Source organism: Limulus polyphemus, unplaced genomic scaffold, assembly GCF_000517525.1.
Source record: "Limulus polyphemus unplaced genomic scaffold, Limulus_polyphemus-2.1.2 Scaffold2315, whole genome shotgun sequence".
Classification (NCBI taxonomy): Eukaryota; Metazoa; Arthropoda; class Merostomata; order Xiphosura; family Limulidae; genus Limulus; species Limulus polyphemus.
In genome coordinates, this window is record NW_013667925.1 from 53,399 (window position 1) to 80,339 (window position 26,941).

The window sequence follows — 26,941 nt, forward strand, 5'->3', positions numbered from 1 at the left end:
TTTGTTACTAAAACTATTTATTCACTTTTAAATTTTGTATTTATGAAAAATCACTTTTTTTAGAAAACAAAGTCTACAAAGAATTCAATCAATTAAGAAAACTTGACTTCTATAGAAAGTAGTAAGCTGATTACAAATACTAAAAACAAATTCAGGTATTGTATTAAGCAACCAGAAACATTAATTTCATAAAATGATAATATATATATATGAATGATTGCTCAAAACTTATACTATATGTACAAAATATTCCATTCAGTGTTAGAAATAGGATTTTTGCTCTCTATATTATTTACTTTTTTGAGCTTTATAGAATATTAATTTTTTCATATTATCTATTCATTTAAAAATTAAAAGACCCACAGCGAAAGTATATTGTGAATTCAAAATTTAGAATTGAATTTCATAAGATATATCAAATAAATATATATATCAATGATTATAAAACATGTTTTTATGTTCTAAAGTTATTTGAAGAGACTGTTAGAATATCCATGTAAAAACATTATATAAGCTATTAGGAACAATAATTAAGAATGGTTAATGAAATTCACTATGTAAGATTATAGCCATACTATCATCACTTAACTTTCTTTGTGAGGGAGGTCTTATCATGATCTTCTTTGCAATGCAGAGATTATTGCTTTACATTAATCTGCAACTTTTTTGTATAAAAATGAAATTTTTGAAACACATTTTTAAGCAAAAACATAGGAAAATGTATATTTTTACCCTTAAAAATTCAATCCGCTTTAATATGTAAACACAGTAAATTCTGACATGTTCTCTTAAATACGCAGTAAGTCTTGATATTAAAAAATGCAAAATATTTTCCATAAAAAGTTATTTTGACTTGTACCTTTTGTCATTAAAAGGTAAATGCTGAAATTTTATTTATTTAAATATGTCATACATGAAATAAAAAGTGTTTTTCTTAGTTACTATCAGAATTAAACTTTTAGAGATATTCAAATTTTTTATGGTACTGTAAGAATCAAAATATTTCAATGACATAGATAACATTTTTCTTATAAATCTTGCTGAAGGACATCCGTAATGATGTATTTATAGATATACACCCATACTGTCATATGTAACATCTCATAACAAGTGTGGGTGTATATATAAGATAGGTTGATATATCCTATTTTACTACTTACATATATATATATATATATATATATTGCAAGTTTTGGCAGTGTGAGGTGGAATATATACCACTACATATACTTTTAGATTTTTTATTGAAAAACATATGGAGGAATTTATCTTGTGAAAGTTTCACACTTTTTTCATAAAATCCTAACTTAAAATGAACAAAACTTTTGTGTTTAAAATTAATGGATAAGAAATAGAAACTTATGTTACAAATTATGATTTGCACATAGACATTCTGCATATTAAATTTAAGTGTTTCAGTCTTTTTTAAAGCTTACAATATAACATACAAATCACATCTGTAACTTAAAAGTTTTCAAATACCAAAAAAATATTTATAATAAGAAGCATCTGACACTATCTCTTTCAGACTTAGGTTTCATTCACAAAAATCAAACATCATCTTTTATCATACAGATACAAATAATTATCTAGAATTTGAACTAAATGTACAAGTTAAAATAGATAAAATTTATTTGCAAATCTTACAATTTATTTATTGGATATTTGCAAGACAATAAGCATAAATAACTTGAATTAACAACTTAAAACTATATCACTTTATATCTCATTAACTATAGCCTTCACTGTTTAACATATACTAACGTGATTTCATCGGACGGGTATCTGTAAAACCTGAGACTATTATATGGAAGAATTAAAATGAGCTGGAACATATTATGCTGTTCTCCCCCTTTCCCTGGATTCTATGCAAATATGTTTATAAGACTATGTAATTGTAAGGCAAAACAAAACAAAACTAACATTTGGGTTATTAACCAGCATAATACATCAACATTTCCAACTGTTATTAGCTCCAGGGGGTTGCATAAGGCGTTCCTTCCTGCGAGTTTTTCTAACACTAGCTTGTACATGGCAAGTACGATTCTGGCGATCAAGATGAGACTTGTGCAGTTGCTTCTGCTCACGTCGCTTCCAGGCTTGTTGGGCTGGCCGCACATTTTCAATGTGCTCGAGTATATCTGAAAATTTTAAATAATTTTAACATTATTCAAGACAGTTTATTTTTAAACTAAATTAGAACTTTTGATATCAATGTTTCAAATTTACTAACAAAGTAAAAGTTATGACAGCAAGAAATTAAACAATATGACTGCTCCAACCACATACTATTCTCACAGGACCAATAAAACAAAAGCAGGTGAGTTGGTTAGGGCATCTTTTGAATTCTTGTTGGGTTATGTAAAATGTACCAGGTGTTTCTTTCCTTTTGATTTAGAAAGGTGACCATGTTCATAAAACTATAAAAGTTTTTTGCTCTTACTGAATGAGAACTGGCTTTGTAATGCAGACCATATTCCTGTTCTAGGCACACATTGTCAAGATTCAAATTCCTTTTTTATGTTTCTGGACTTTTCCATGGAAAGTGCTCTTGGAGAAATCCTTAGGATTTTACCAATTTGTTCTCTAGTAATACCAGTCATGTATAGATTTAGAAATACCTGAAGACTAATTTCTCTATTTTTGTTAAAGGGTTGACTAGGTAATGTGGTTGATAAATGTAATCTGGGAGATTTGCCCTGTTCTAATACATATTTAGTGGTGGAATCTCTCAATTTTAATCAGACTCTTATCCTGATTTCTCTTGGCATAAAAAGAAAATAATTATCTTTTACTTCTAGAACACATTCACTGACTGAGTTTTGTTGTTTTTTTCTATCTTATGTGCCAATTAAATATACTGTTTTTGTTTTACTGTGGAACTTGTGTCCATTCTCTTTCCCAAATTCAGTTTACATATAACTCTACAATACATTTTCTGCTTAACCTATAATCAGAGTGGGTACTTTTCTTACCTGTTGGAAATCAGTGTACATGAGAAGCAACACAGTATATACATTTGTAAAAATGCTGTTCTGTATTTGTTTTCTGTTCTTTAAGAAATTACAAAATCCATAGCTAACAGTTCTTCAATGAATTCGTTTTTTTTATATATCTACACATTATATACATATATAAAGAATTTCAATTTCAAATACCTTTTTGATTACACTGTATCTAAAAATTTCTTCAGGCAAAAAGTCTGGTTTAAATAAATGTTTAATTATACTAACAGTTTTAGTTATAATATTATTACAAAACTTACAGTGATTGCATTTGAATAATTACCTGTTCTTGAAGTTAGAGCAGAAGTTTCTTGTCGTGTTCTTGTGCTTGCAAGAGTCCTACCCCTACGACTATTAGTTTTCAAGTTAATAATTGTAGCAGTTGTGGTTGCTGCTGTTTGTAGTGGCTCAACTTTCTCAATATTCAATACTGAATTCTCAGCATTTCTTGCATCTAGTATTTGGATAGTGTTTACTTCTCTGTTTTGAGTGGACAAAACCTGTGGACGTGCTGATCCATAAACACTCATACTGGGGTGTTCAATCAGAAGGTTTTCCAAAGGAGATATCTCAACGTGAACAGGTCCCCCAGCAGTAAAGCAAGGAGGTGGTGTAATATACCAACTTCCTTCCATCTGGGTAGGGCTAACTGGACTGGCTGGTGTGGTTGTTAGTGATTCTATTTTCTCTGGCAGTTCGACAGAAAGTAGACCAGTAGCACCAGCTTTGGAGCTTTGATGTTTCCATGCTGTGCTTCTATTTTTTGAGCTGGAGTGATATTTAATATCCAGTTGATGCTTGGATAGATTTTCTTCAGGTTCTAAGTACCAGTACAATAAAGGCAATGGTTATATAAACACTTATAATAACTTGGTAAAACAGTTTATTTTTACAATGTTCATGTAGTTTGTTGTTGTTGTTGAAAATATATCATAATTATGCAAAGAAGATATGTGACAATTTATTCAATTATTTTGCTGCTATACATATGTATGTAAAAAATTATGTTGCTATCCAGGTACACATCTTGAAATTTGAAAATCTTCCTGGAGAAGTTTTAATTTTATTCATTGGCAGGTACGGTAGGATTTACTTTAGCTATGTTTTCTCAGTTACCATCACTGGAAGTTGAAAAATATTTGAAATAATGCATAGGTTCAGAACCATAAAATGTACAAGTTACATTCTGCTACAAGAAAAATTGAGCTTGAGAAGGATCACTATCTACACAGTGACATTTTAGGAAGACATTAAGTAGTAGCTATATGAAAGCTCTTTTATCTTATTTTTTCTAAGGATGATTTCATAATAACAGTATGTGTGTGTGTATGTGTATAAAGTACTTCATGATCTAAACAGCTTATCGGTGTACATATCTTATTACTCAAATACATATTGAGTTAATTAAGTTATTTGTACCTCAGTTTTGTGAAGCATTTAACTGCATTTTTGATAAGACAAAGAAACAACATGGTAGTCCAATGAAATTTTAAAAAATCTAATTCTAATGCTCATATGAAACATACACAAAATGTCTATACAGGATGCTATCAAACTATAATGATGCACATAATTTCCAGCTGTATGTAGGTTTCATCACAAAAGACAAGTGGTGTAAGGTATACATTGTATTTCAAAATAACAGAAGCTATGAAGAAAAAGAAGGAAGTTGTGTTTTAGTATACGCGAAGGAGATAATCTGAACAAAGCATAAAAATATGAAATCATGTAAACTGAATACACTAAATAATGGTATCAATAATAGCTGCAGACTAGATCTGTATTAAGAATTTAACTATCAGATTAAGAAAGAGGAAGAAGCATTTTCAAACTGAGTTCTTTAATACTACTTGCTTTACCATATACCTGCCAACTTTCTCAAAGTGGTCAAGAAATTTCTAAGTTATTGCCTTTTCCTGCAATCCTGAATTGGAGTGTTAAAATATCTGTCATTTTTCCAAATCAGTGAAATTTATTGTTATCACACTTTTCCTAACTCCATGAGTCACTGGAATATTTTGCTGTCTCATTTACCAAACTTGCTAAACTAATACCCAATTTCTTGTCAAATAAGAACATTTTGGTAGCTTTCAAATTGATATAATTTGACACTAAAACATTTACAGGAACCAAAAGAATGTCTAAAGAAAGCATAATAAATTGCTATCTCTGTGTTGTGAACTTCACATTATAATCCTTTGTTCACCATTATAAACGTTCCAGTTAGACAGTATCTCAAGAAACCACATTACTGCTCAAACTGAGTCTCTTTTATAAAATTGTTTTAAACTAGTAGCTGCATTAGTAATTGTTCAGACCACATGCTTTAACATCATTAAAAAGTAACAACCAAGAGTTATAGTAATAAAACCACTGACCAAAAAGAAATTGACACGAATCATTACATTTCCAGGAATGATAGTTTCTTAGCAAATATAGGCTTGTACTTTGTGATGGGCAGAAAAATTAAAAAATCTGTATGTGCATTGTTTACAGGTGTTAATAGTAGCTTTTCAAGTAAGAAGAGTAGCTATTTATTTTATTTTTTGGTTTTTGTGCTTAACTTTATTGATGTCAATGCTGTCATATGTATTAAATAAATTGATATATATATATTTACATGTCTACTGTATTTGCTTTTATATAAAAAAAAATGTCTCATAAAAATCCTCTTTGGATGTTTTCAAAAGTTGGAAGGTATGATTCCAAAACATACTTGCCTCCGCTGACATTGTAGCTAGTTCTCGCTCTCCAGAGTTTACACTCTTTTTTCCCATCTAAGCATTGAGAACACTTGCTCCAGTCTTTTTACACCCACTCTAATGCCCTTGGCAAATTCTCCACCAACTTCAATGTGCCCTCTATCCAGGCACTGTATATAAGCACCTCATTCAGGTAATGTAATAATTTTTTCTCAACAAAGCATTTGGCACGGGTTTCTATAAACAGGAGTGCTGTAATTATACACAACTTACATTGCAACATTAAACGCGGTTTGCATTACTACTGTTGTAGCTTCGTATATTTATAAATTACTTTAATTATAATACCAGTTATCAGACGTTTGTCAATGGCCAGAGGAGGGTTCATTTTCAGTCGAGGCTGTCCGTGATATGATCAGTCGCAAGATGGACTCACATGTGGACCACGGGTTTCTCTCTGGGGAGTTCCGAGGCAGCTTTTCCAAACGACATGAACCATCTGGGGAGAATTTAGACTCTTTTTCTTCTTCTTTTACTAGGTCGGCTTCAACAGAGGATCTTTTTCATCAACCACCTCCACCCCCTTTTTCTTCAGTTGGTTACTTGGGTTGGTGAGGTTTTGGGAGTCTCTCCTATTGCATTTGACTCTTCCCCTTCCTTGTTGGCAGAAAGGACAATAAGTGACTACTGGGTTTTTCTTCCTCCTCCTGATATTGCTGTTCAGGTTGCCACTCATGTGACAGGATGGCGATGCTTTGTCCCCCACATTTATCAAAACAGCATACTTTAGTTTATCACCACCAAGAGAAGGTATATTTACATTCTCAATGAATGGACCCCCGTTTGGACTTTGGGGGGGAGCGGGTCTCGTTTGGAACTTGTGATCATGTTAAACAGATCACAGTTCTTGGATTTGTCTTGCTCTCACGACTGTCGTGAGGTATTTATTTTCGATCTAACTTTTGTTGGAAGCCTATCAATGTTCCTCTCCGCAATTTGAGGACAAATTGTGGATTTTACTGACATCTACCTCAGTCAGATTGACTTCTTCTGTTCTTGTTCTGGTTTCCTGGCTTGTTTCTTGTTGAGATTTATTGGGTATAGATTCTTTGTTAGAAGGTGTTCCTTTACTGTCTTCTGCCCTCAGGGAGTTATGGAAAGCTCTCTTTCTCCATCCCATGTTATTTGCTAGAGTTCCAGAGACATTTGAAAAAAGATTTGATTCAGCTTGTTTACTTTCTTTCGTTATCGTCGTTGGCTTCTTGCCTTTCTGACGCTACTTTGGGAGTGTCGTCTCGTAGTTTTGCAATCTAGTATGCGGACTACTCCTAATACTTTCCCATCTAATTAGTTACATGATCTGGCAGTTTCATCTTCTGAGGGTTTTGACTAACCCCAGTAGTTAATTTGACCACATCTGTTAAACCAAAGGTTAGTATTTTTCCTCAATAATATACTCTTTTCCTCCAGGGTCCCTTTATTATTTCACTGGATCCCACTCTGTGGTGAATGTTGCTATGCTTTCTCTTGTCAATTCCACACTAGCAACCACTTTCACAATAATTACTACAGGTTGCAACAGGTTCTGTCAATGGGGTGTTCCATAAGACTATCTAAGCACCTACCAGATGGTATTACATGATTATTATGGACTATCATGAGTAAAGCTAAAGGGGATCTGGCCTGTCCCTGCTGATCTTCAGGTTGAATAAATTGGGGTTGGTTTGCTTTTAAAAATGGGGTGTTCCATAAGACAATCTAGGCACCTACAGGATGGTATTACATGATTATTATGGACTGCCACTCATGGACTATCATGATTAAAGCTAAAAAAGAACCTGCCTGTCCCTGCCGATCTTCAGGTTGAATAAATCGGGGTTGGTTCACCTATTGCACAGTTTCCAGAGCACTGTTCCTCAGGGCTTTCTTGGAGAAGAGGGTGAAGTTGGGTGCCCTCCTATTTGGGTCCCTAGATGTTTTTCCCAGATGTCAGTAGGAGTGGCACCAGCCTCCAAGGGAGCCTACTCGTAATTACAGTTCAGATATGATACAAAGATATCCTGTTGGGGGGTACATAGCCCTTCTCTTTGAACAATATCGGATTAGTATATTGTTCATGTAAGGAGGTCCATTATCTCCTCATAATTCCGAACACGATGTGGTCCCATCTTAGATCCTTAGTTGAGTACAGGTTTCACGTCCTGTCCAGGGGCAAGTGGAATACTCCTTGCCCACTTGGTTGGAGAGTGAGGAAGAATGTTCATAATTCCAGACCGGGTGAGTTCTGTTCCTTTGGTTGAGTATAGCATACACGATCCAGTCATTCGAAGCCTGGGGTGTTGCCCTTTGGACTTCTTCAGGTGGAGGAGAAAGTTTGTCCACTTCAGTGTTGCTTACTTTCTCATCGTGATTCTGGTGGCATGAAATGCATCACTCTATGGCTACAGTTTGAGATCCAATCAAAAGTATATATAATATTGCTGTCCAATAGCCCTAGCCACCAACATGGGATATGGGTACCATGACCCCTTAATTCCAACCCCGAGTTGTAGAACCTCAGCTATCTGGTTGGGGGTGGCCTATACTGATGATTACTTGTATTCTATTCCACATTTGATATATGAACTGAGTTCCTAGTGAAAAGCATACCTGTTCTGGATGTAGTGCAGTTCCTCCACTCTTGTACCATCTTTCTCTTGGTACACTTCTGTTCGAAACAGAGGCTTTCTGTATGGTTCATGCCCGCACTGGCCCCTACACCTTCTCAATGTGGGATTCTAGCTATAATGTCAGCGGAGGTAAGTATGTTTTGGAAGTTACCATTTTTCTAAACTGAAAATTTATTTCCAATAATACTTGCCTCCACTGACACTCTTCTGCTCTACCTCCCCACTAAAAGCAAGTTTATATCTTGAAAAAGTGATTATATTATCTGAATGAGGTGCTTATATACAGTGCCTGGATAGAGAGTGCATTGAAATTGGTGAAGAAAATTGCCAAGGGCATTAGAGTGGGGTATAAAAAGACTGGAACAAGCATTCTCAATGCTTAGATGGGCAAAGAGTGGAGACCCTGGAGAGTGTGAAATAGCTAATGTCAACGGAGGTAAGTATTATTGGAAATACATTTTCAGTTTAGGAAAATGTTAACTGATGAATCTTTGCAATTTATCATAAGTTTTGTAAACAACATATCTGAATAAATGTTGTTGTTTTTCTGTTTTAAAAAAAAAATTCACATTAGTCTGTTGGTATTTACATAACAGAATGTGAACCTAAAGATAATTATGGAGGGTATCAGTGTAAAAGAAAACTGCTATTTAAGACACATTACATAATACTATAGTAATAAAACATTAAGATAAAAACATTTTAATTGGAAATTATCTTTTAAAGAAGCTAAATTAATAAAGTTATGGACCTTTTAAACTTAAAGTTGTAATCTCTAAAAGAGTAACTCCTGACCATGAAAGTATCCATTCACAATTTAAAAGGAAACAAAGAATTTGTAAACCTTTCAACAGTCATTTCATAGAATTTTGTGGACACAAACATAACTTTAAAAAAAAGTGTTTTTGTAATAATAATAATGATCAATACATAATGATGAACACCATAAATTGTATTTACACACTCAATAGGTCATCGTGACTACTATTTCGAGGAACTTCTTTATGATCAAATTGTTTTTTCAGGCTATAGACTGCCTTTAAATATAAATTAACTGTTAGCACAGTGTTCTGACTTGACAAAACTGAAGTCAGGCATACATAATACTATAAGTAAAAAATAAATAATAGTTTTCCAGTCATTAATTATGCTACTACATATAGCTCAACAATTATTATTAAAATAACTTATCATTTTAGTAATGTTTCAGACTGTTTCTAAGAATAATCACTGTGGTAACTAGAATTTAATATAAAACTACTGATAACTTCAGGAAGAAAACTTCTCCTCTCCGCCAATATCAATGCCAGCACAAACAATTTTTTTAAATAATGGTGTGAAAACACTTAAAAGAAACAGTTAAAAAAACAATAAAATTGAAACTAAAACTAAAAGCTGAATAAAGAATAAGAAGCATACTAAAACTAGTTAATCAAAAGAGACAACTGAAGATAAATATTTGTTTTAGATCTCAACCTTTCAGTAAGCTTGCATGAAAAGCAAGACTAAGGAGAATCTGACAACATTAAAATGCTAGTTCATTAATGAAGGAATAAAATACATGTATAAAATATTAAATATGAAGTAAAAAAGTTTCTAATGAATTTTTCAATCCTTACTTCAAACATCTTGAAACCCTGTCAATTATAAAGTTTTAACAAACTATCTTTCAATTAATTTATGAAATGGTGTGATATGAACTTTAAGATTTACTTAGTTGTTTTACATAGGTATCTAAATTTTACTTGCATAAAACAAATTATTCTAAAAATATTATTGATCATTGCATCAAATTCTGCTAAAAATTATGAACATTTTATATGCCTAAAATTTCAGAGCTCATTTTGAGAAAAAAAAAGACAAAAATATATGAAATATCTCAAAAACCATATTAACAATTAAAATAAAAACTAAATATTTGTCACTAGTTTGATATTCTCCAAGGATAAACAATTTAAACAAGTTTTTTATTAAAATATTTTCATATAAAATAGCCACCTTTTGAGAATTTCATGATTGTTTTTTTAATTCATTACAAGGATATCATTATAACACTGCAATTAATTTTATCAAGTTGAGTAATTAAATAATTTTACATATAAAAATTACCACTAATATCAACAAGAAGCCATTCATCTTCTGTCTCCTTCATCACATAAATTGTATTTTCATCTTTATTAGATCCTGGAGTCTCCTTCCCTTTGAAAAAATAGGTTGCAATTCCACTAAGCATACTGCACTGATAGCTTGGTCCTTGAAACAGAAGCTAGCTTAACAATTCGGAACCTGAAACACAAGAAGTAAAACTACTGTATTAAGAAAGTTACCCTTATAAAAAAAAAATGATAACCTTACTGTTGTTTAATTTTTCATATACTTATTTAACAGTATACAACTAAAATGTACACAGAAATATTGTGTGTATATTATATACACAGTTATTTCAGTTCAAACATCTAGAGGGAAAATAGCATAACACACCAGTATTTCCATACCTTTCATGACTAAATTTCATGACACAAGGCATAAATGAACAATTGTCACAAATACAGTAGTAGACAAATGAAACCAAGTAAAAAGTAGTGTAAATTTGTAATATATAACAGATTAGTGTTTGAGCCCACAATGTCCCACATTTAAACTTGTTTCACCTATAGAACAAAGTAAAAATAAAATATAATAATCACTAAACTGAAAGCAAATAATAAATAAGTACAACTTTAATGAAGTTCTAGTTATATATCTGTATCAACTGCATAATACAACCCTAGATAACTAGGTTAATATATTACTATGAAATAAATTTGAATGAGGGAGTTATTTACATATAGTACTATATATTGACCTAGTTATCTTAGTCTTATGCAGGTATTATAATGGTAATAAAACAAAATTCAGTAGCTCCTGATGTTGTTTTTTACTTACCACCCAAAATGGTTTATACTTAACATATTCTAATTTACATCTGCGTGTAGAATATTAATGATAATTTGAATATGAAATATCATAGACTTGAACACCCACATCTCTCCAAACTAAATTTCTGAGTTCATTACACATCATAAGCTTGTGATTGATGGTATATCCTGTTTGTTTTTTTACACAGATACACTTCTTTCAAAAAGTTAGATTATACCACTGTCATGTTTTAATGTTTACCCTATTTACATGTTCGACTTATACTTGAAATTACTGTTCATTAATTAACATACACTTGATGAAGAAATATCCAGTAAAACTAAATAATCTTGAAAAATGGAATATAAATGGCTACAAACTCAAATGCAACTCATTGCATTATACAAGCGTTTAACCAGTAAGTAATGATAACATATGTTTTAGGCAATTCATTGAGTAGAGATTGAACCAGTTATTATTATCATTTAAACACTGTACAGAGCACAGTTTATAGTTGTTTTGATTAATGTTCTTCATTAAAACAAAATCTGAATATTTGAGTATATCATGGCCAAATAATTTTACACTGCATTACATTCCTACACTCAACAAATGTAAATTATGCCCTATTATCATTAGGAAATGTTTTTAAAAAATATAATGTAACATATCTTCATTTTTGGATGAGAAATTGTAAAAGTAATTTAATGATAATTTGAAATGATATCGTTAATTTTGAAAGTTTTATTTTTCCACTAATTTTAATTTTCTTTTCACCACCAAATGTTTAAGTTAGACATTTTGTAATATTCTGAGAGAATATGGGGTTTCTCTTTCATTTACAATGATTCCAAGTATTAGATCACATAGCAGACTAATCTGTCTTGACTTTACTTGGAGAATAAAATCTAATTACTGGCTTCTCCACCTTGTCTTATCAAAAGTTTGGTGTTTCAATAGAATCTCAGCTTTCGTCATTATACCTTTCCTTTAGTTAACTTTAGAATACTAATTTTATGACCATTTTACAATTAAGTAACATTTTATGGTTGGAAATTCTGGTTGTATTTGTTTTCCCAGTGAGGAAGCCAGTAATATAGAGAATTTATTCTCCATGTAAAGACGAGATGGCTTACTCTGCTACATGATGATAAGACAGATCAAGTGATATGTCCACTTTCATCCCTATCTTGTTTGGTTCCATTTTTTCAAGTTCAGTAGCCAGCCCTACAGAGCCTTTTTTTTTAGCAATAAATGTTTTTCCTAATACTTTTTTGTTTGCTATTTTTATAAGATGGCATACATGGATTACTAGGTTATAAAGTGTATTTTAAAGCTTTATAAATTTTGCATTTAATAATAAAAATAGGTAGTCAAAGATTGTGAAGGCTGTTTTGCTTTATCAAATTATAGTTACTGCTAAAACTAGGTAGGTGATAGGCCTGTTGAAGAAAGATGATGATGAACAAAAGATAATAAATCTTGGTTTTTGGCTGTTTTCTGGTTTTTGACTGTGGGATGCTCTGAATAGCTGAAAAGTGGCATATACACAGGAGATAGAGTGACTATGCCAGTTAACTCTTCATATCTAGCTTCTAATGACCTCTATGTGTATCAATTCTTTTACATCTTCATTTCATACATAATATAGGAGCTGGCTTCCTAAAGACACTGATTGTATAGTGTACAAAGCATTGAGTATTCTACATGTTACCATCATCTAATGTTCATCTATGAAAAAAAATGTTCAAAATTGTTAAAACACACATTTGTAACAAAAATGTTGTTATTATTTGCAATGTTTCGGGCAGAAGCCCTTTGTCAGGTAGTTTAAACTGCTCAATGAAGGGCTTCTGCTTGAAGTGTTGCAAATGATAATAAAGTTATTGTTATAGACACATGTTTTACCAGTTTTGAACACTTTTTTTCATTATTTTTCCACATCTTATGGTCTTTTCTACTGTAATGTTCATCTATTATTGGCTGGTAATTCCTGTTTCACCCTGTACTTTAGCTTTTTAAAAGAATCTCTGTAAGAAAGCTGATTTCAAGATGTAATAACATTGTTTACACTAGAATTATGATTTCATTTCTAAATTTTGCATAGAATAATAATAATAAAATAGGTAGTCAAAAATTGTGAAGACTGTTAAGCTCTATCAAATGATGATAAAATTATAGTTACTGCTAGAACTAGGTAGGTGCTAGGCCTGTTGAAGAAAGATGATGATGAATGAAACTAAGAAATCTCAGTTTTGGCTATTTGCCAGTTTTTGACTTTGGGATGTTCTTTATAGTTGAAAAGTGGCATGTGCACCAGAGATAGAGTGACTATACCAGGTAGCTTTTCATATCTAGCTTCTGATGACCTGTAGAGAAGAAAATCCAGATGACTTTTGTATTGCTTTAATATGAGCATCCATGCCATCTCTATGTAGAGAGTGCTAGCACACTCTCCAGTACTATATTTTTTCCTTTTTGGTTAGATGGTGGGTTTGTGTGTGATATAAAACATTTAAAGTTATGGAAATCAGGAAATATCCAGATTATCTTTAAAGAAAATGTGTGCCAGAAGTTTTTGCAAAATACTTTTTTTTTTAGCCAACAAATATATATTTTTGCCAAATGAGCAAATGGTAACTACCAGAAGACATACCTGTTCAACTTATGTAAAAAGACATGGGGTGCCTGTGAATAATATAGGAAGATTGTATTGGAATTCTACCTCCTTTAAGTCACTCCCTTGGAGCCCTAAAAGTACATGCTAGATTTGGAGACAATTGATGCAGTGGTTCACCAGTTATAAATGGGGCCACTCACAGAATTTTGTCAAATAATGGCTAAAACCTTATGTGCATGGTGGGGTTCAAAGTGCACAAGCCATGGCCTTTTATAAAGTGCCATTTAATATGATATGTATTTGATGCCAGGGTAAACAACTATTAATTTTATTCTACATTGCTGATTTAGCAACAGTTTGTTTTACAGGAGATAAATGTCAGATATAATATACAGGGATACTGACAAAAAAATAGATATGCATTTCGCTTCTAGAACGCTATATGCAAATTATATGATAAAGTATTTTTATTATTCATCTGCACAACAACTTATCAGAGTCACACTGATGTCATCAATGCACAGACATATCTTGAGTACAAATACCCTTATATCTCATTTGATTTTTTGCATAGAAGAGACGTGTACATTTTACTAAGAGCTTGTCACACTCCATGTAGATACACATAGTAAATCAGAATTATAGTCAATATTTCTTTTCTAATACAGGGTTGGACCAGTGGATCAAGCCTGTGCACATTCTGTTACCACATGTGATAACATCCACCAATATTTACAAACTGAATTTGGTTTCAGTATTACTGCCTTGGCTATAATTTAAAAATATAATAAACTTAAGTGTAAGTGAATTAAGATACTTGCACCACTGAAAGAACAACATGAACAAATCAAGGAGAGGGTTTTGTATGTGTGGTCAGTTAATGGTTAGTTTATAAACTAAAAGTAGCACAGTACCATGAGACTTTAACATGAACCACATGAAAACTAAAAAATGTCATTCATACAAGTCAGGAAAAAACCCAGAAGTATGGCTACCATTAAAGCTACTAATACGTTCAAAGATCACCAAACTAATAAAAAATATTGATGGAATTAAAAGGCAATAATTTACAGCACAGAACACAAACTAGGACAATCATATATATATATATATATATATATCCACAAGTAGCACTGCACCAGCCTTTGTTACATCTATATACTTCAGTAATTTCTTGTGCTGTATTAAAAATCACACACACATATAGGAGTTTGGAAATTTACATTAAGTTTATACATAGGGTTATTCTTGTATACAACAAGCTTAGCATATTTGTTTTCTGGCTTTTAGGTAACACATGCTAAGTCCATCATTAAAAAATAGTGAAGACCATGTGAAAAATAACTGGTTTATTTGTCTAATTGTGGAATTTAATATGTTCCTTTTACATCTAGTGATAAAATAGCCGTGAGTACCACTATTTTTTCATTTCTAAATGTTAAAACGAAGTACATGTTGCTTGAACCTGTTTCCTCCCCACATCAGATGGCTTAAAAAACAAACAAAAAAATTTTATGCGTGCTAGTTAAAACATTACTTTGTTCAGTTAGGTAGTCTATGTCAGTGTGTTTTGTTTTTGGCACAACGCCAAAACACTACTGACACACTCGTACCTTTTGTGAACTAGAGATTAAATCTATTATTTTATGCATCCATCATGCAACTCCGTTTGATAAATTTGACCAATCGGCTTGTTGCTTTCTTCTTTGGTTGAGGGATTTTTTCTAATAATAGTTGTTACGATTCTTATATATATATATATATACCTTCTATTTTTCTTTTCTTTTTTTACGTTACGATACTACAAGTTGTCATCAAGAGTGCTCTATTGAATACATTGGAACTTTTCCCAGGTTACCTTAAATAACAAACGCAGATGTGTGTACTTAAAATAATGTTTGACCTTGGCCTACTTCAAAGGGCAAAGACTTTCCTGCTTTATAGACTCACTTTTAAATACATATATGTTTAAAAATCCTGTTAGTACTTTGTTATTTCATCTTCCACCATATAACGTAGCCGTCTCAGCCTTCAGTATGTCATTACTACAAAAAAAACGCTATTTTTTATAATAATAATGAACCTTTCTATAAGTATTATGAATACCACGTTACGTCTTCATTGCTCATAAAAATGTAGGTCGCTGTTTCAAAAAATAAAAAATAGTGAGAGAGCCAAATCAGCAAATTAAATGATACGTCATGAAAATTTTACGTTGCCCATCCTCCACTCTAGTTATAACAACATAGCAAAGACGTGCTAAGACTTCTTACAAAACATTAAAGACTCAAAACATAGCATGTTCTAGTTTTCTGCCATCAACTTGTTTTGAAAGTGTAGTGGTCAACAAACTACCTTTCAGTGTAACTAAAAACTAAAATTAAACCGTCTTTCACGTCTTAAGCCATACAAAGATCCACCGAATGACAATTTCTATCATCGTCCCTACCTCGGCAATTTTTATGATACAATAAATAAAAATACGAAATGATTGCTAATATATCTAATTTCTGATTCTAGCAACTTCTTAGTATTTTCAGTATTAATTTTATTCATATCTCTTATCTCAATACCCTTTAAATATAACACCTGTTTACTGAATATATCACTAAAAATTACGTAACTCGCCCCCCTATGCAATCGGTACAGCCGTATCAAACATCACTGTTTATGCTAATTGCTTAAGCTAATAGACCCCCCCCCCCCCAAGTAGTACAGCGGTATATGTCTGTGGACTTGCAACGCTAGAAACCGGATTTCGATAACCGTGGTGGGCAGAGCATTGATAGCCCATTGTGCAGCTTTGTGCTTAATTACAAACAACTAATTAATTTTAATGCAAATATTTTGTCATCAGTAAAGTATATAAATTTAAAATATATTTGTTTTTAATACGCATCATGGAGTTTTGTAATAATTAAATTATTATTTATGAGAAAAATGCAAAAATGTCGAAAAATAATAAAACAGACAAAATACATGTAACTAATACAAAAAATAACTTAGTTCCCCTGCATTTTAAAAGAAAAATTATTATCAAAATAAATCATTATTTTATAACTACAGTATTCATTGCATGGTAATGCAGAATGAATAATTACTTCCGAGATGTAGTTGCTTCACATATCCTACGTCATAAAACTAACTTTTATTTGATAGTTAAAAATATAGACTCACAATATGAATGTTTGTACTCTACCTAAAATAATGCTTACTTTCCATAAAACTTTACATTTATGCATAGATAATATAAAATTGAGCATAAAAAACGTACCTTAATTGTTTAAAACGTTGTATGTTCATAGGAGAAAATATATACAGATGCACTAAGAAAATACACTAATAATTTTACTGCTTTGGTAAATGAAAAAGCGGGTAAGAAAACTGTGGTCTATGCGTAGACAACTGTAGACAGTATTCAGTTTAATAGTTTTATGTATTATTTGTAGTGTGAAAACACATCAAATTACTGAATTCATAGAAAAACAATTCCGCCACAGTTATATCATCAAACACAAGGTTTAAACACTTAAGCACAAGAAATGGCTAGATGACGTAAGGCCATTTGGTCCAAAGAGATGTGCCTCTAAACCAAAACATAAAACTAATATAGCAATTCGCAATTCAGTCACCTGTTCTCACACCTTCCCCAAGACTTGGGATACCTAGGTGATATATACACAGTAAAATTCAAGACTTCAGTCCGTATACAAGGCTTTCTACCTGTAATTATCTAGTGCTGATTTTTTTTCTATACGATATTTGGTTTAATGATACTTTGGCAGTTAATTTCCAGAAAAAAATCTGCAAATAGACTTACCACTAAGTATTATTATACTTAGAGCTTTTGACCAGCATTTAAAGTTACAACGGGAAAGGTGTTAAGAGATCTGAAAAATTAATACATATCAAATTCAAAGCACATTTAAAATAATAAAATCAGAGAAATGTTTAATCCCGCATTCTCCTTATAAGTCGTGGAATTTTCACTTTTGATCGGGGTTTTATCACTTCATAATTAAACATTCATGAAGCTTACCAACCGTAAGGAACTCCTATGGCAGGATATTCTCCTTTCTGTTTTGTAGTCCTTAAATCCGACTAATGATCTCAGAGCAAGGGTAGCTTGTCATTTTCCCTATAGCTATCTCCTTACATCAGCTGACTGCTATGGCAACGCTCCCCTACAACAGATATTGGTAGTGGCTGTTGTTATGGCAACTATGAAACGAGGTGCTCAAGGGTGAACGTCAGCATTACAGGTCGAAACTTGTGCAAGCGTTGTTATTTGAGTTGATTAGAATGACTGTATATAGTAAAGACCTCCTATGTCGTAAAACTGTAATTTATATTTAAAGCCATTAAACATTTTTAAATAAAAGAATTGGCAAAATTGTAAATAAAAGTAAATCTAATCAACCAGTCCGGATATTTTGGCAACAATTAATATAGTATTAGTAAGAAGTGCAGACTATACATTGCACTTAATTTCTTCATATGCGTTTTTCTTAAAGCTTTCACTTAGCTACCTAATAACTGACTGTGAAAATACAAATTAAGTTGTTATACTTCTGCTAATATTTTTAGATATTGAATATGGCCTTGTAGTAACTTCGTCACCAAACAGCACTAAGAAAAGAAAGTTAACAGCCTGGACTTGAGAACTACACGTGTACAACACGAGCATCGTTCGTGAACATTGACTGTAAAAAGGACGTACCCATAAGTCAAACGAACTAGCTGAAATCCAATATTCAGCAATAAAGCACACACCACCTTGTCATCTTCGCTTTTCGCGGATTGCAGTTTTTTGCTTATCCACACAGAGTTTTTTGGAGCTTTCTGTTACGTACGACACACTGTGTCCTCTTTTTTTTATATACATGTATTACTGTAAATTATTAATAATATGTAAGAGGGTCGACTAGCCTCCATGTAAAGAAAGACAAAATGACTGATCAGTGGTTGCCAGAATTACATAATTTGAGTTTGCAATCAATATTACTGATATGACCTCGGGACTCGGCTAAAGTCATGGTACTTTTCCGCTCTTCCCATTCGCCCTCTGTTTACAAACAAGGTCACTAATACTTAACGTACAAGAATATAAATAGCTTTTGGCTTAATTTTTAAATACATGATTTACCAGTAATATACCACGCACTGAGTAACAACTATAAGTATGAAACTAATGTTGCGGATGGCATTATTCAACTGTAAGTGTGAAGACAACTCAGTATAATAATTAGGCACAAAACTTTTTAAAATATTTGTTCCTGGCAAGTAATTGAAGTATACATACGATAAAAATCTAATCATAAATGTAATGTTTGCGTTGAAAATTATGCATAACAACTCCGTTCAGAACAGTGGTTTGTTTTGAAAGTACGAGACTAGCAGTTTATAAGAAAACACACATTCATGGTGCTAAAAAGTACTTCTGTTTTTAGATTTAAGTTTACAGAAAAAAACAAGACTTTGACTGCACCCCGAAACAATTACACCATAGAGTTTTAACACTGTAAACTGAAGTTACATGCCCTTCTATTTGAATATATGTATTCACAGACTAAACTTTATCAGTCCATGTTGATGAAACTATATTCATTTAGGATTATAATACAACTTCATGCATATATAGATAGATAGACAGATACGTCCTTAATATAACTTATATTACTCTGGTCTGTTTCATTTTTTATATTTAATAAAGGAAAGAAGAATAAAGATATTATAAAATACTTAAACTTCGTATTTTATATTTTTCAATTATTAAAACATCAAAGATTGCACGTGACAATGTAATTAAAAATAAAAAGCAAATAAATATTTCTTCTGTTAATAAAATTCTGCTTGAACCAGACACTATTCTTTTAAAATATATTTTACGTTCAAGCGATAATTCCTTTCACAATTAATTACACTTTCAACTCTGTATTAAAATAAACTATTAACTGTGTTTATGGTTTTTTACAGCTTTTGTTTGTTTTTGAGACCGTTTTGGGTTTTATGCTTAGATCTTAATCATGACAAAACGAATGGGCAAAATACAGTTGGAAAATTATTACTGTATTATACTTTTTTAAATACAAAAAGTTAATAGCAACCTTTCCTGTACTAATATGAATATGCTGTCATATTAATAAATGTCTCACTTTTTTTTCAAAACAGTGAAATACATTAAATTTGTATAATTTAAGTATGTGCTTTTTGGTCCCGCCAATTCTTTGGTGATGCTTTAATTTTAGATAAAAGAAAAAGTATTTTCTCAGTTGAATCTAACTCCTTGTACATTTTATTAAGATGTATATTAATGTTTGTAACTGAAACATTTTTGAACCAATAAAACACCTACAGGTTTGTTGACTGGATAACTTTTCTTAAAAAATTAGATATTCCATGAGAGTCCTTGAGATAAAAAAGTTAACTAGACATAACTTTATTAAAATTCAAAATAACACTCATGCCCAAAAATAAAATTGTATTTCAAACTGAATTTTAAACATCAACTGTAAAAAGTCACAAAATGAGTACCAACTATTAAGTTAAGAATGGGTCCCAGCTATTGCTTCATTTTTTGTCTATTATGGATAGTATCAAAAGAATGTTAGCAATAATCACAATAAGACAAACAAAGTAATGTTCTAGAGAAGCATTCATATGAAAATCCTTTCAAAACTGATTTATACAATTTACATTGGATTAAAATTTACAGTTTTCACACCAAAAGCAAAGCATTGCAAACCAATAGGCCTACGATTTGTGATAAAAACCACTTTAACTGCAGATATTTTTTTTCTCATTCCTCTTAAATTGTCCATTGGAATATTTTTACATGCTTCTGATTTTGAGCCCACAGTGGACAAATTAAGAGGAAAAAAATCCATCTGCAATTAACATGATTTTATCAAAAATATTAGGCCTATTAGGTTAAAATTACAAAATCATTAGATTACAAAAACAAAATTAATGCAGTCAAAAAGTAATTTACAATGAATATATATTTAAGTATAAAAACAATTTATACTTATTTTAAGGATCTTCAAAAATATGTATCACAAGCAAAGCTACTTTACAATGATTGTACTGCTGAATAAACTATATATATATATATATATTTTTATCTTAGTTTTAAACAGCAAATACGTTTAGATCTATTAAACTCAGAATTACAATGAATTGGTAACATACACTGCACAAAGTTCTTTTGGATACACAGAAAACTTAATTATTCCACTGTATTAATAACTATGATCTTTATGTATACATTATATTCATGTAAAACTTGTATGTTTACTTATATTGTGTGAAACTCATCACAGTTATATATTTCTGGGGCCATGCAGTACTTTTAATACTATATTGTTCTAAAAGTAAACTTATTAATTAATTTGTAGTAACCACAAAATAAATCAGACAAGAAATTTGTTCTGAACAGGCAAAAGATTTCTAACATTGTAATTATAAAAAATAGACAATCTTAGACACTGAAGAACACATCAGGTTTACGTAATTAGTCAATGATGAAAAGATACAAGTTTTATCTCCTAGCAAAAGATTATTTTAACATTTTATAAGACCATTGAGACTTTATTTGGAGCACTATTTTCAGTTAATAAGGATAATAATATGTTAGAATGAGTGTAGAAATTGCTACAAGAATTGTATATGGTTCAATAAATTTAAGTTGCAAGGAAGGGATATAATTTTGGATTTATTTTCTCTTCACTGGAATATTTTAGGTTACTCATTTCAAGTTTAAATTGTTAAGAGTGGTCTGTTTATGAATGGAATAAAAAAATACAAACTTATAACATTAATGATAATGTTTATGCTTTGGAAGACCAGAAGCTTTAATTTTTGCCAAAATCTCCTTTTCCGTAGTTAGTTATAAATGTGTGAAATGATTTGCCTGTTGATGTGATATGTGGTTACTTTGAATTATTTTGAACTTTTGTTTTGTAAATATATAAATTGTAATGAGCACAAAAAAGTCTAGTTTTAATGTTTGTTTTTGTGGATGAAGATGTGTCCTTCATGGCTCTAATAACTTTCTGTAATCAAGCTTACTATTTTCTATATTTTTATAAATTTTTTTCCATTTTAATTAATTATCTGATCTGTATCAATGGACAAAATATCAACATTTAAAAAATCCATAATATCTACAATGAAGAAATTTCTAGTGTGACACAATTTTAATTTTCCAATAATTATTCTTTACTGCAGTCACAGATATATTCATTGCAATTTAATATGCATCAATAGAGGTTATAATTAAACAAATTGAAATTTTTGTTTGCAGTATAATAACAAGTAGATAATTTGAGGATTAAGCTTAGTATTAATAGTGTGTTACTCATTAGTGGTATAATTTATAAAAATGGTATATACTGTAACACAGGACTGCACCCGAAAATATTAGTAAAGGCTAAGGGTAAGTTTCTGTATTATCTGTTTAACTTCTTCCAGGTATTTTTTAATGTTAGTTTGGATAAGTGTGTCTATGACTTTGTATTTGTAACATGATCAATCAATAGATGTAATAAGCTTATTTATTTGTTAAAGTAAATTATAACTGCAGGGGTGTGGGCTGGTTTGGCTGCAGGAAGTTCATTCAAAATATCAGTACCCTAAATAGAAAATCTTTTGTTAATATCATTTTTGCCTTGAGTATTCTATATATCATTTGTATTTAGTATTGTATGCACTAATTTGTAAAAAACAAACAAAAAAGAAACAATATTAACATTACTGTCACAAATTTGTAGACACTGATGTAAATTATACTGCTTATAATTTCTTTGTTATTGATAACTACAACAATATAAAATAATTAAAACGTAAAGGTAGTTTATTTTTCATAATAGAATATCCTTCACACATGCAAATTTTATTTAATACAAACTACTTTTTATTAGTAAGACAAACCATATAACAAGTAAAATGAAAAGTAGATGTAACCGAAGTATATATGAAAGATTATTGAGGTATAAGCCAACATAAGTTTTTGGCTTACTTGAAATAATGTTTCATGAGAGTAAGAGCTAGCAAAAATGGGCTATATATATATATATATATATATAGATATATACACATTATTTCTTTTTTCTTTCTGACAAGCAGAGTTCTTATCTCCACTAGGGGTCATTCATTTGATCCCCCAACATCCCCCCCCCCAAGCCTATGCCTTTGTACTGAAACTGAAGTAAAATTTAGACATAAGTGTGGTCTATACTCGTACATATTATAAAAATGAGATTTCACAACACAAAAATGTATTTAAATAAATACAATTTTTATTTCTAAACTGCATTCATTTATGTTATTAGAAAACATAAAAGATTTATGTGTGTTTATATCATTACAACAATCAACTGTGTCATGATTTATAGTTCATGCAATAAAGTCTATATTTGGGAAGGCAATTTTAATTTAAACACTATTTCTACAACAGAGCTCTTTTATAAATTTTAATTTGTAATATATAATATTGTTCTGACAGTTTTTAATTTTGAGGAGGTTCTTTTACATTATTTGGTAAAAACAAGAATACAAAGTTTGTCCCCTTAATTAACAAATGCATTTTAGTTCTTGACTAAAGGTTTACGTGTGATAAGTTAATATTCACAGAAAAATTGAACTAACTGTACAAATAGCACTAAATAATTACTTGCAAGTTTTTTCTCCTATCTCTGGCACATTCTTTTGTCTCTAGCACTTAAAAACAAACTTCATATTCCCATATCATAAGTAAAACTAAAACAAATTGGCTAATAGTCACTAACTCAATAATCAATTCCAAACTAATAAACTCAGACCTCTACTACAATACCTCATCTGGACCTGTAAAAGTAATATATTTGTTTGTTTGTCAACTATTTCATGGTGTAGTCTTAACCAAACTTGGTAGGATAATACATCAGACCAAGGGGCATGCCACAGGGTGGTAATTATCTGGCCATGCCCACAGCAAAAATATGTTTCTTTAGCTAATGCCTTACACTCTTGGACCAATTTTTATTTCTTAAATTTTTTAGTTCTTTATGGAAATTTGAGTTTTTTCATTGAAAATGTCAAACTTTCATATTTTTGCCAGGGAAAAATGGCAACCAAAGCACAAGGTCAAACCCTTAAAGTGGCAAGTCTACATTTCAAAACCCCTTGCTTTTCATTTGGTCACTTTCTATGTTGGATATTTTAAAGCAGGATCACCAAGAAATATCTTTATTTTCACCCAGTATTTATTATTTCAAGCCCTACATTCAATCCTTATGTCCCCATAAGTAGGACGGGTGCCTCAGCTTGTATTTTATGTATTTCGAATGGTTCCCATATGAACTTTATAAAATAATTTAGTAGCATTGATTTAAATAAAATCTTAATTTACTTAAAATTAAATACAAAGTTTAGCCTGACTTATTCAAATATAACCGACATATTTTGGTAATAAATGAATTGCGTAGGCGAAGAAATTACAAAATGAGGAAGGAAACAAGGTGAAACGTCCGTCAATAAACTTGTTTTACCTTGTTAATTTTCTTCTAGTTCTACATATTCAAATAACCGTCACAATATCACACGTAAAAAAAAAAGATATAACTTACCTCAGTCAAACTTAAAAGTATATTAATAATAGTGTAATGAAACTTCCACAAAAGCGTTGCTGAAGATGAAATGTATGAAACACTTTATACTTAAACGATATAAAATAAGTATTATGCGTACAGAACAATAACATAAACCTGATAAATCTACAACTCTGCGTTACTCAGAGTTAAACGTCACAACAGCTGGCTCTGTCAGTCCCTACTTTGTTTTTGTTTTTAGTGACGTCAGTTGTCAAGGGAAACGTATAAGGAGGCTAACATGAAACTAACTGCGCACCAGCCTTCCACGAAGCGTTAGAAGTTTCATTACGGCATAGCCGATTTGTGGTACATGCAAGGGATTTAAAATTAGATGTAAAAGTTAGATATAATAGTAAACGTTCATGTATTTAACTATGTATCATTTGTTAATTTTTTCGATGCTAAAATTTAAATGTATATTTATTTTATTTCTTAAACATATAATTGTGAAACACACTAGACAGTTGCGTAATATATAAATAAATACAGTATTGTTACGTCACTGGTCGTTTGTTAATTTCCCGTAAACATTCTTTCCGAAGAACATCAGCGATACAAGTCCTTTCTTAAATAAAACTAGTTTATTCTTTCTCAATACAACTTTGCAATACACTTAATTTCCGCAGTCACTTTAACTTCAACACACGCTATAATTTGCAACGATTCACGCACTTTATTTTGGTCACTACCGCTCGCTTGACTCAATTATCTGTCTATCTGCCATTATTATCTCCGCTTTCTTTGCCGGGCTTATATACAAAAAAAAAAAGAGGGCGCCTAGAAAAGACTAGAGTTGCCAGGAAAAATCAAGATCCTTCGAGAATCTCATAACGTGTTACCAGGGTCACGTGACTTCCGCTGTCGTAACACTGCCCCTTCCTTAGTATTGTTTGTCCCGAACAATAGCCACTTACATTAAACCAATAGATAATTAACAATAACTTAATTAAATGTACAGAATTTACAAACACAAAATTAAAATTCAACAATGTAACTTAATTTTACGGGACGTATCTTCTTCCGTACTGGTCTCCATCTCGGTGTCTTCTGCTTCACGTGGAGTTCCTATTATCGGTAACAGTCACATCAGTGGTAGTAACTTCATCAAGTGCTTCACTGTTTCCCTTCTCGAAACCGGGTAGAGTTTCTTCTTCGACAGAGGCTTTTTCAGGTGACACGTCTTCAGCAGCATCATTTGTTCCATTGTTCACTTCGTTCCAACTGAAATGTCCTGGACTGTGATAACGCCAAAGCCTGTTGGTATGCACCACTTTTGGCTTACCTCGCCGACCACATTTTATTTGGAAAGTCACGTCTGAGAGACGATCCACTATGTCATATGGGCCTTCCCATGTTCTACAACTTAGGAGACTTCCCTTTAGTCTTCTAGGGATTATACAACCACACCTTGTCTCCTGGTACAAAGCTGACTTCAGTAGATTTCTTATCATAATATAGCTCATGGAATCAGCAAACGTTTTTAAGTTTGAATGCAATTGATGGTGAATATCATCCATCCTTTAAGATAACACTCACAAATTCTGGCACATTTTCAGACAACTCTTCGTAAGTTGGGCATCCTGTTATCAGGCCCACTGGCAACATAAGTTCCTGACCAAACATCAGCTTTGCTGGAGTGTATCCAGTGGCTTCATGCTCTGCTCTTCTGTAGACCATCAACAGTGGAGGGAGTAAGACATCCCAGTCAACTTGGCGGCTATTACAAAACTTTGCGAATTCCTATCCCAATGTCCAACTGTACTTTTCTACCATCCCATCAGACTGTGTGTGAAGTGGCATTGTCCTGGTCTTTCGTATGCCAAACAACTTGCAGCATTCATGGAACACAGCTGATTCAAAGTTATAGCCTTGATCAGAATACAGTTCTTATGGCATACCAAATCTGAAGAAGAAATCACTAATAGCCGAAGCTACAGTTGTAGCTTCCCGATATGGTATTGCATATGCCTCAGGCCACTTGGTGAAATAATCCATCATCACAGAAATATACCTGTTTCCAGCACGAGTTTGGGGCAAAGGACCAGCAATATCAACAGCTACTCTTTCCATTGGTGTGCAAACTTGATATAACTTCATTGGAGCACGTCCCTTATGCTTGGGTCCCCTTTTAGCACAACATGTAGTGGATGTCCTGCACCATTCTTCCACATCTTGCCTCATACCTATCCAGTAAAGTCTCTATCGTAGGTGACTCAATGTCTTCTTAACTCCGAGATGTCCTCCTGTTAAACACTCATGGGATTGACGCAGCACAACTTCCCGTAACTTTCTCTGTATAACTGTTTGCCAGGTCATCACTTTCCAATCTGCAGTTTCCCATCTCCGGACAAGAATACCATCTTCAAACTTCAACTGGTCTCATTGTGCCAAATAGTTCTTTGTGACAGGGCTTAAG

At 31.8% G+C, this 26,941-nt stretch overlaps 1 protein-coding gene and 1 long non-coding RNA gene across 8 annotated transcripts in view; one reads left to right on the forward strand and one right to left on the reverse strand.

The window, feature by feature from the left end:
* LOC106466598 (tumor protein p53-inducible nuclear protein 1-like) lies at positions 1-24,686 on the reverse strand. 3 transcript variants are annotated; one of them, XM_013926892.2, is made up of 4 exons: positions 24,502-24,686; positions 10,486-10,662; positions 3,289-3,825; positions 1-2,141 (listed from the first exon to the last, which is right to left on the reverse strand). In XM_013926892.2, exons 2-4 carry the CDS (start codon positions 10,607-10,609, stop codon positions 1,951-1,953), a joined length of 852 nt encoding a protein of 283 aa, XP_013782346.1. In that variant the 5' UTR covers positions 10,610-10,662; positions 24,502-24,686; the 3' UTR covers positions 1-1,950. The 3 variants fall into 3 exon arrangements, with proteins under 3 accessions (XP_013782346.1, XP_022250331.1, XP_013782345.1); XM_022394623.1 differs by lacking the exon at positions 24,502-24,686 and adding an exon at positions 17,938-18,472; XM_013926891.2 differs by lacking the exon at positions 24,502-24,686 and adding an exon at positions 17,934-18,472.
* Positions 1-26,941, forward strand: part of LOC106466599 — a 59,068-nt gene that overhangs the window by 29,230 nt on the left and 2,897 nt on the right. For 2 of the 5 annotated variants that reach the window (XR_002612249.1, XR_002612245.1), the window contains one exon: positions 18,482-19,598. The exons of 1 other annotated variant lie outside the window; for it this stretch is intronic. This is a non-coding gene — a long non-coding RNA (uncharacterized LOC106466599). Of the gene's footprint in view, positions 1-2,488; positions 3,002-14,562; positions 14,791-18,481; positions 19,599-26,941 lie in introns of those variants that run through there. 2 more of the 5 variants (XR_002612247.1, XR_002612248.1) reach the window with 2 other exon arrangements.

Coding starts and splice junctions, on each gene's coding strand:
- LOC106466598 (XM_013926892.2), bottom strand. CDS start 10,609: ATGCTTAGTGGAATTGCAACCTATTTTTTCAAAGGGAAGGAGACTCCA. Junction 3,826..10,485: donor GCTTCTTGTTGATATTAGTG/GTAATTTTTATA, acceptor ACTGGTACTTAG/AACCTGAAGAAAATCTATCC. Junction 2,142..3,288: donor TGCTCTAACTTCAAGAACAG/GTAATTATTCAA, acceptor TAAAATTTTCAG/ATATACTCGAGCACATTGAA.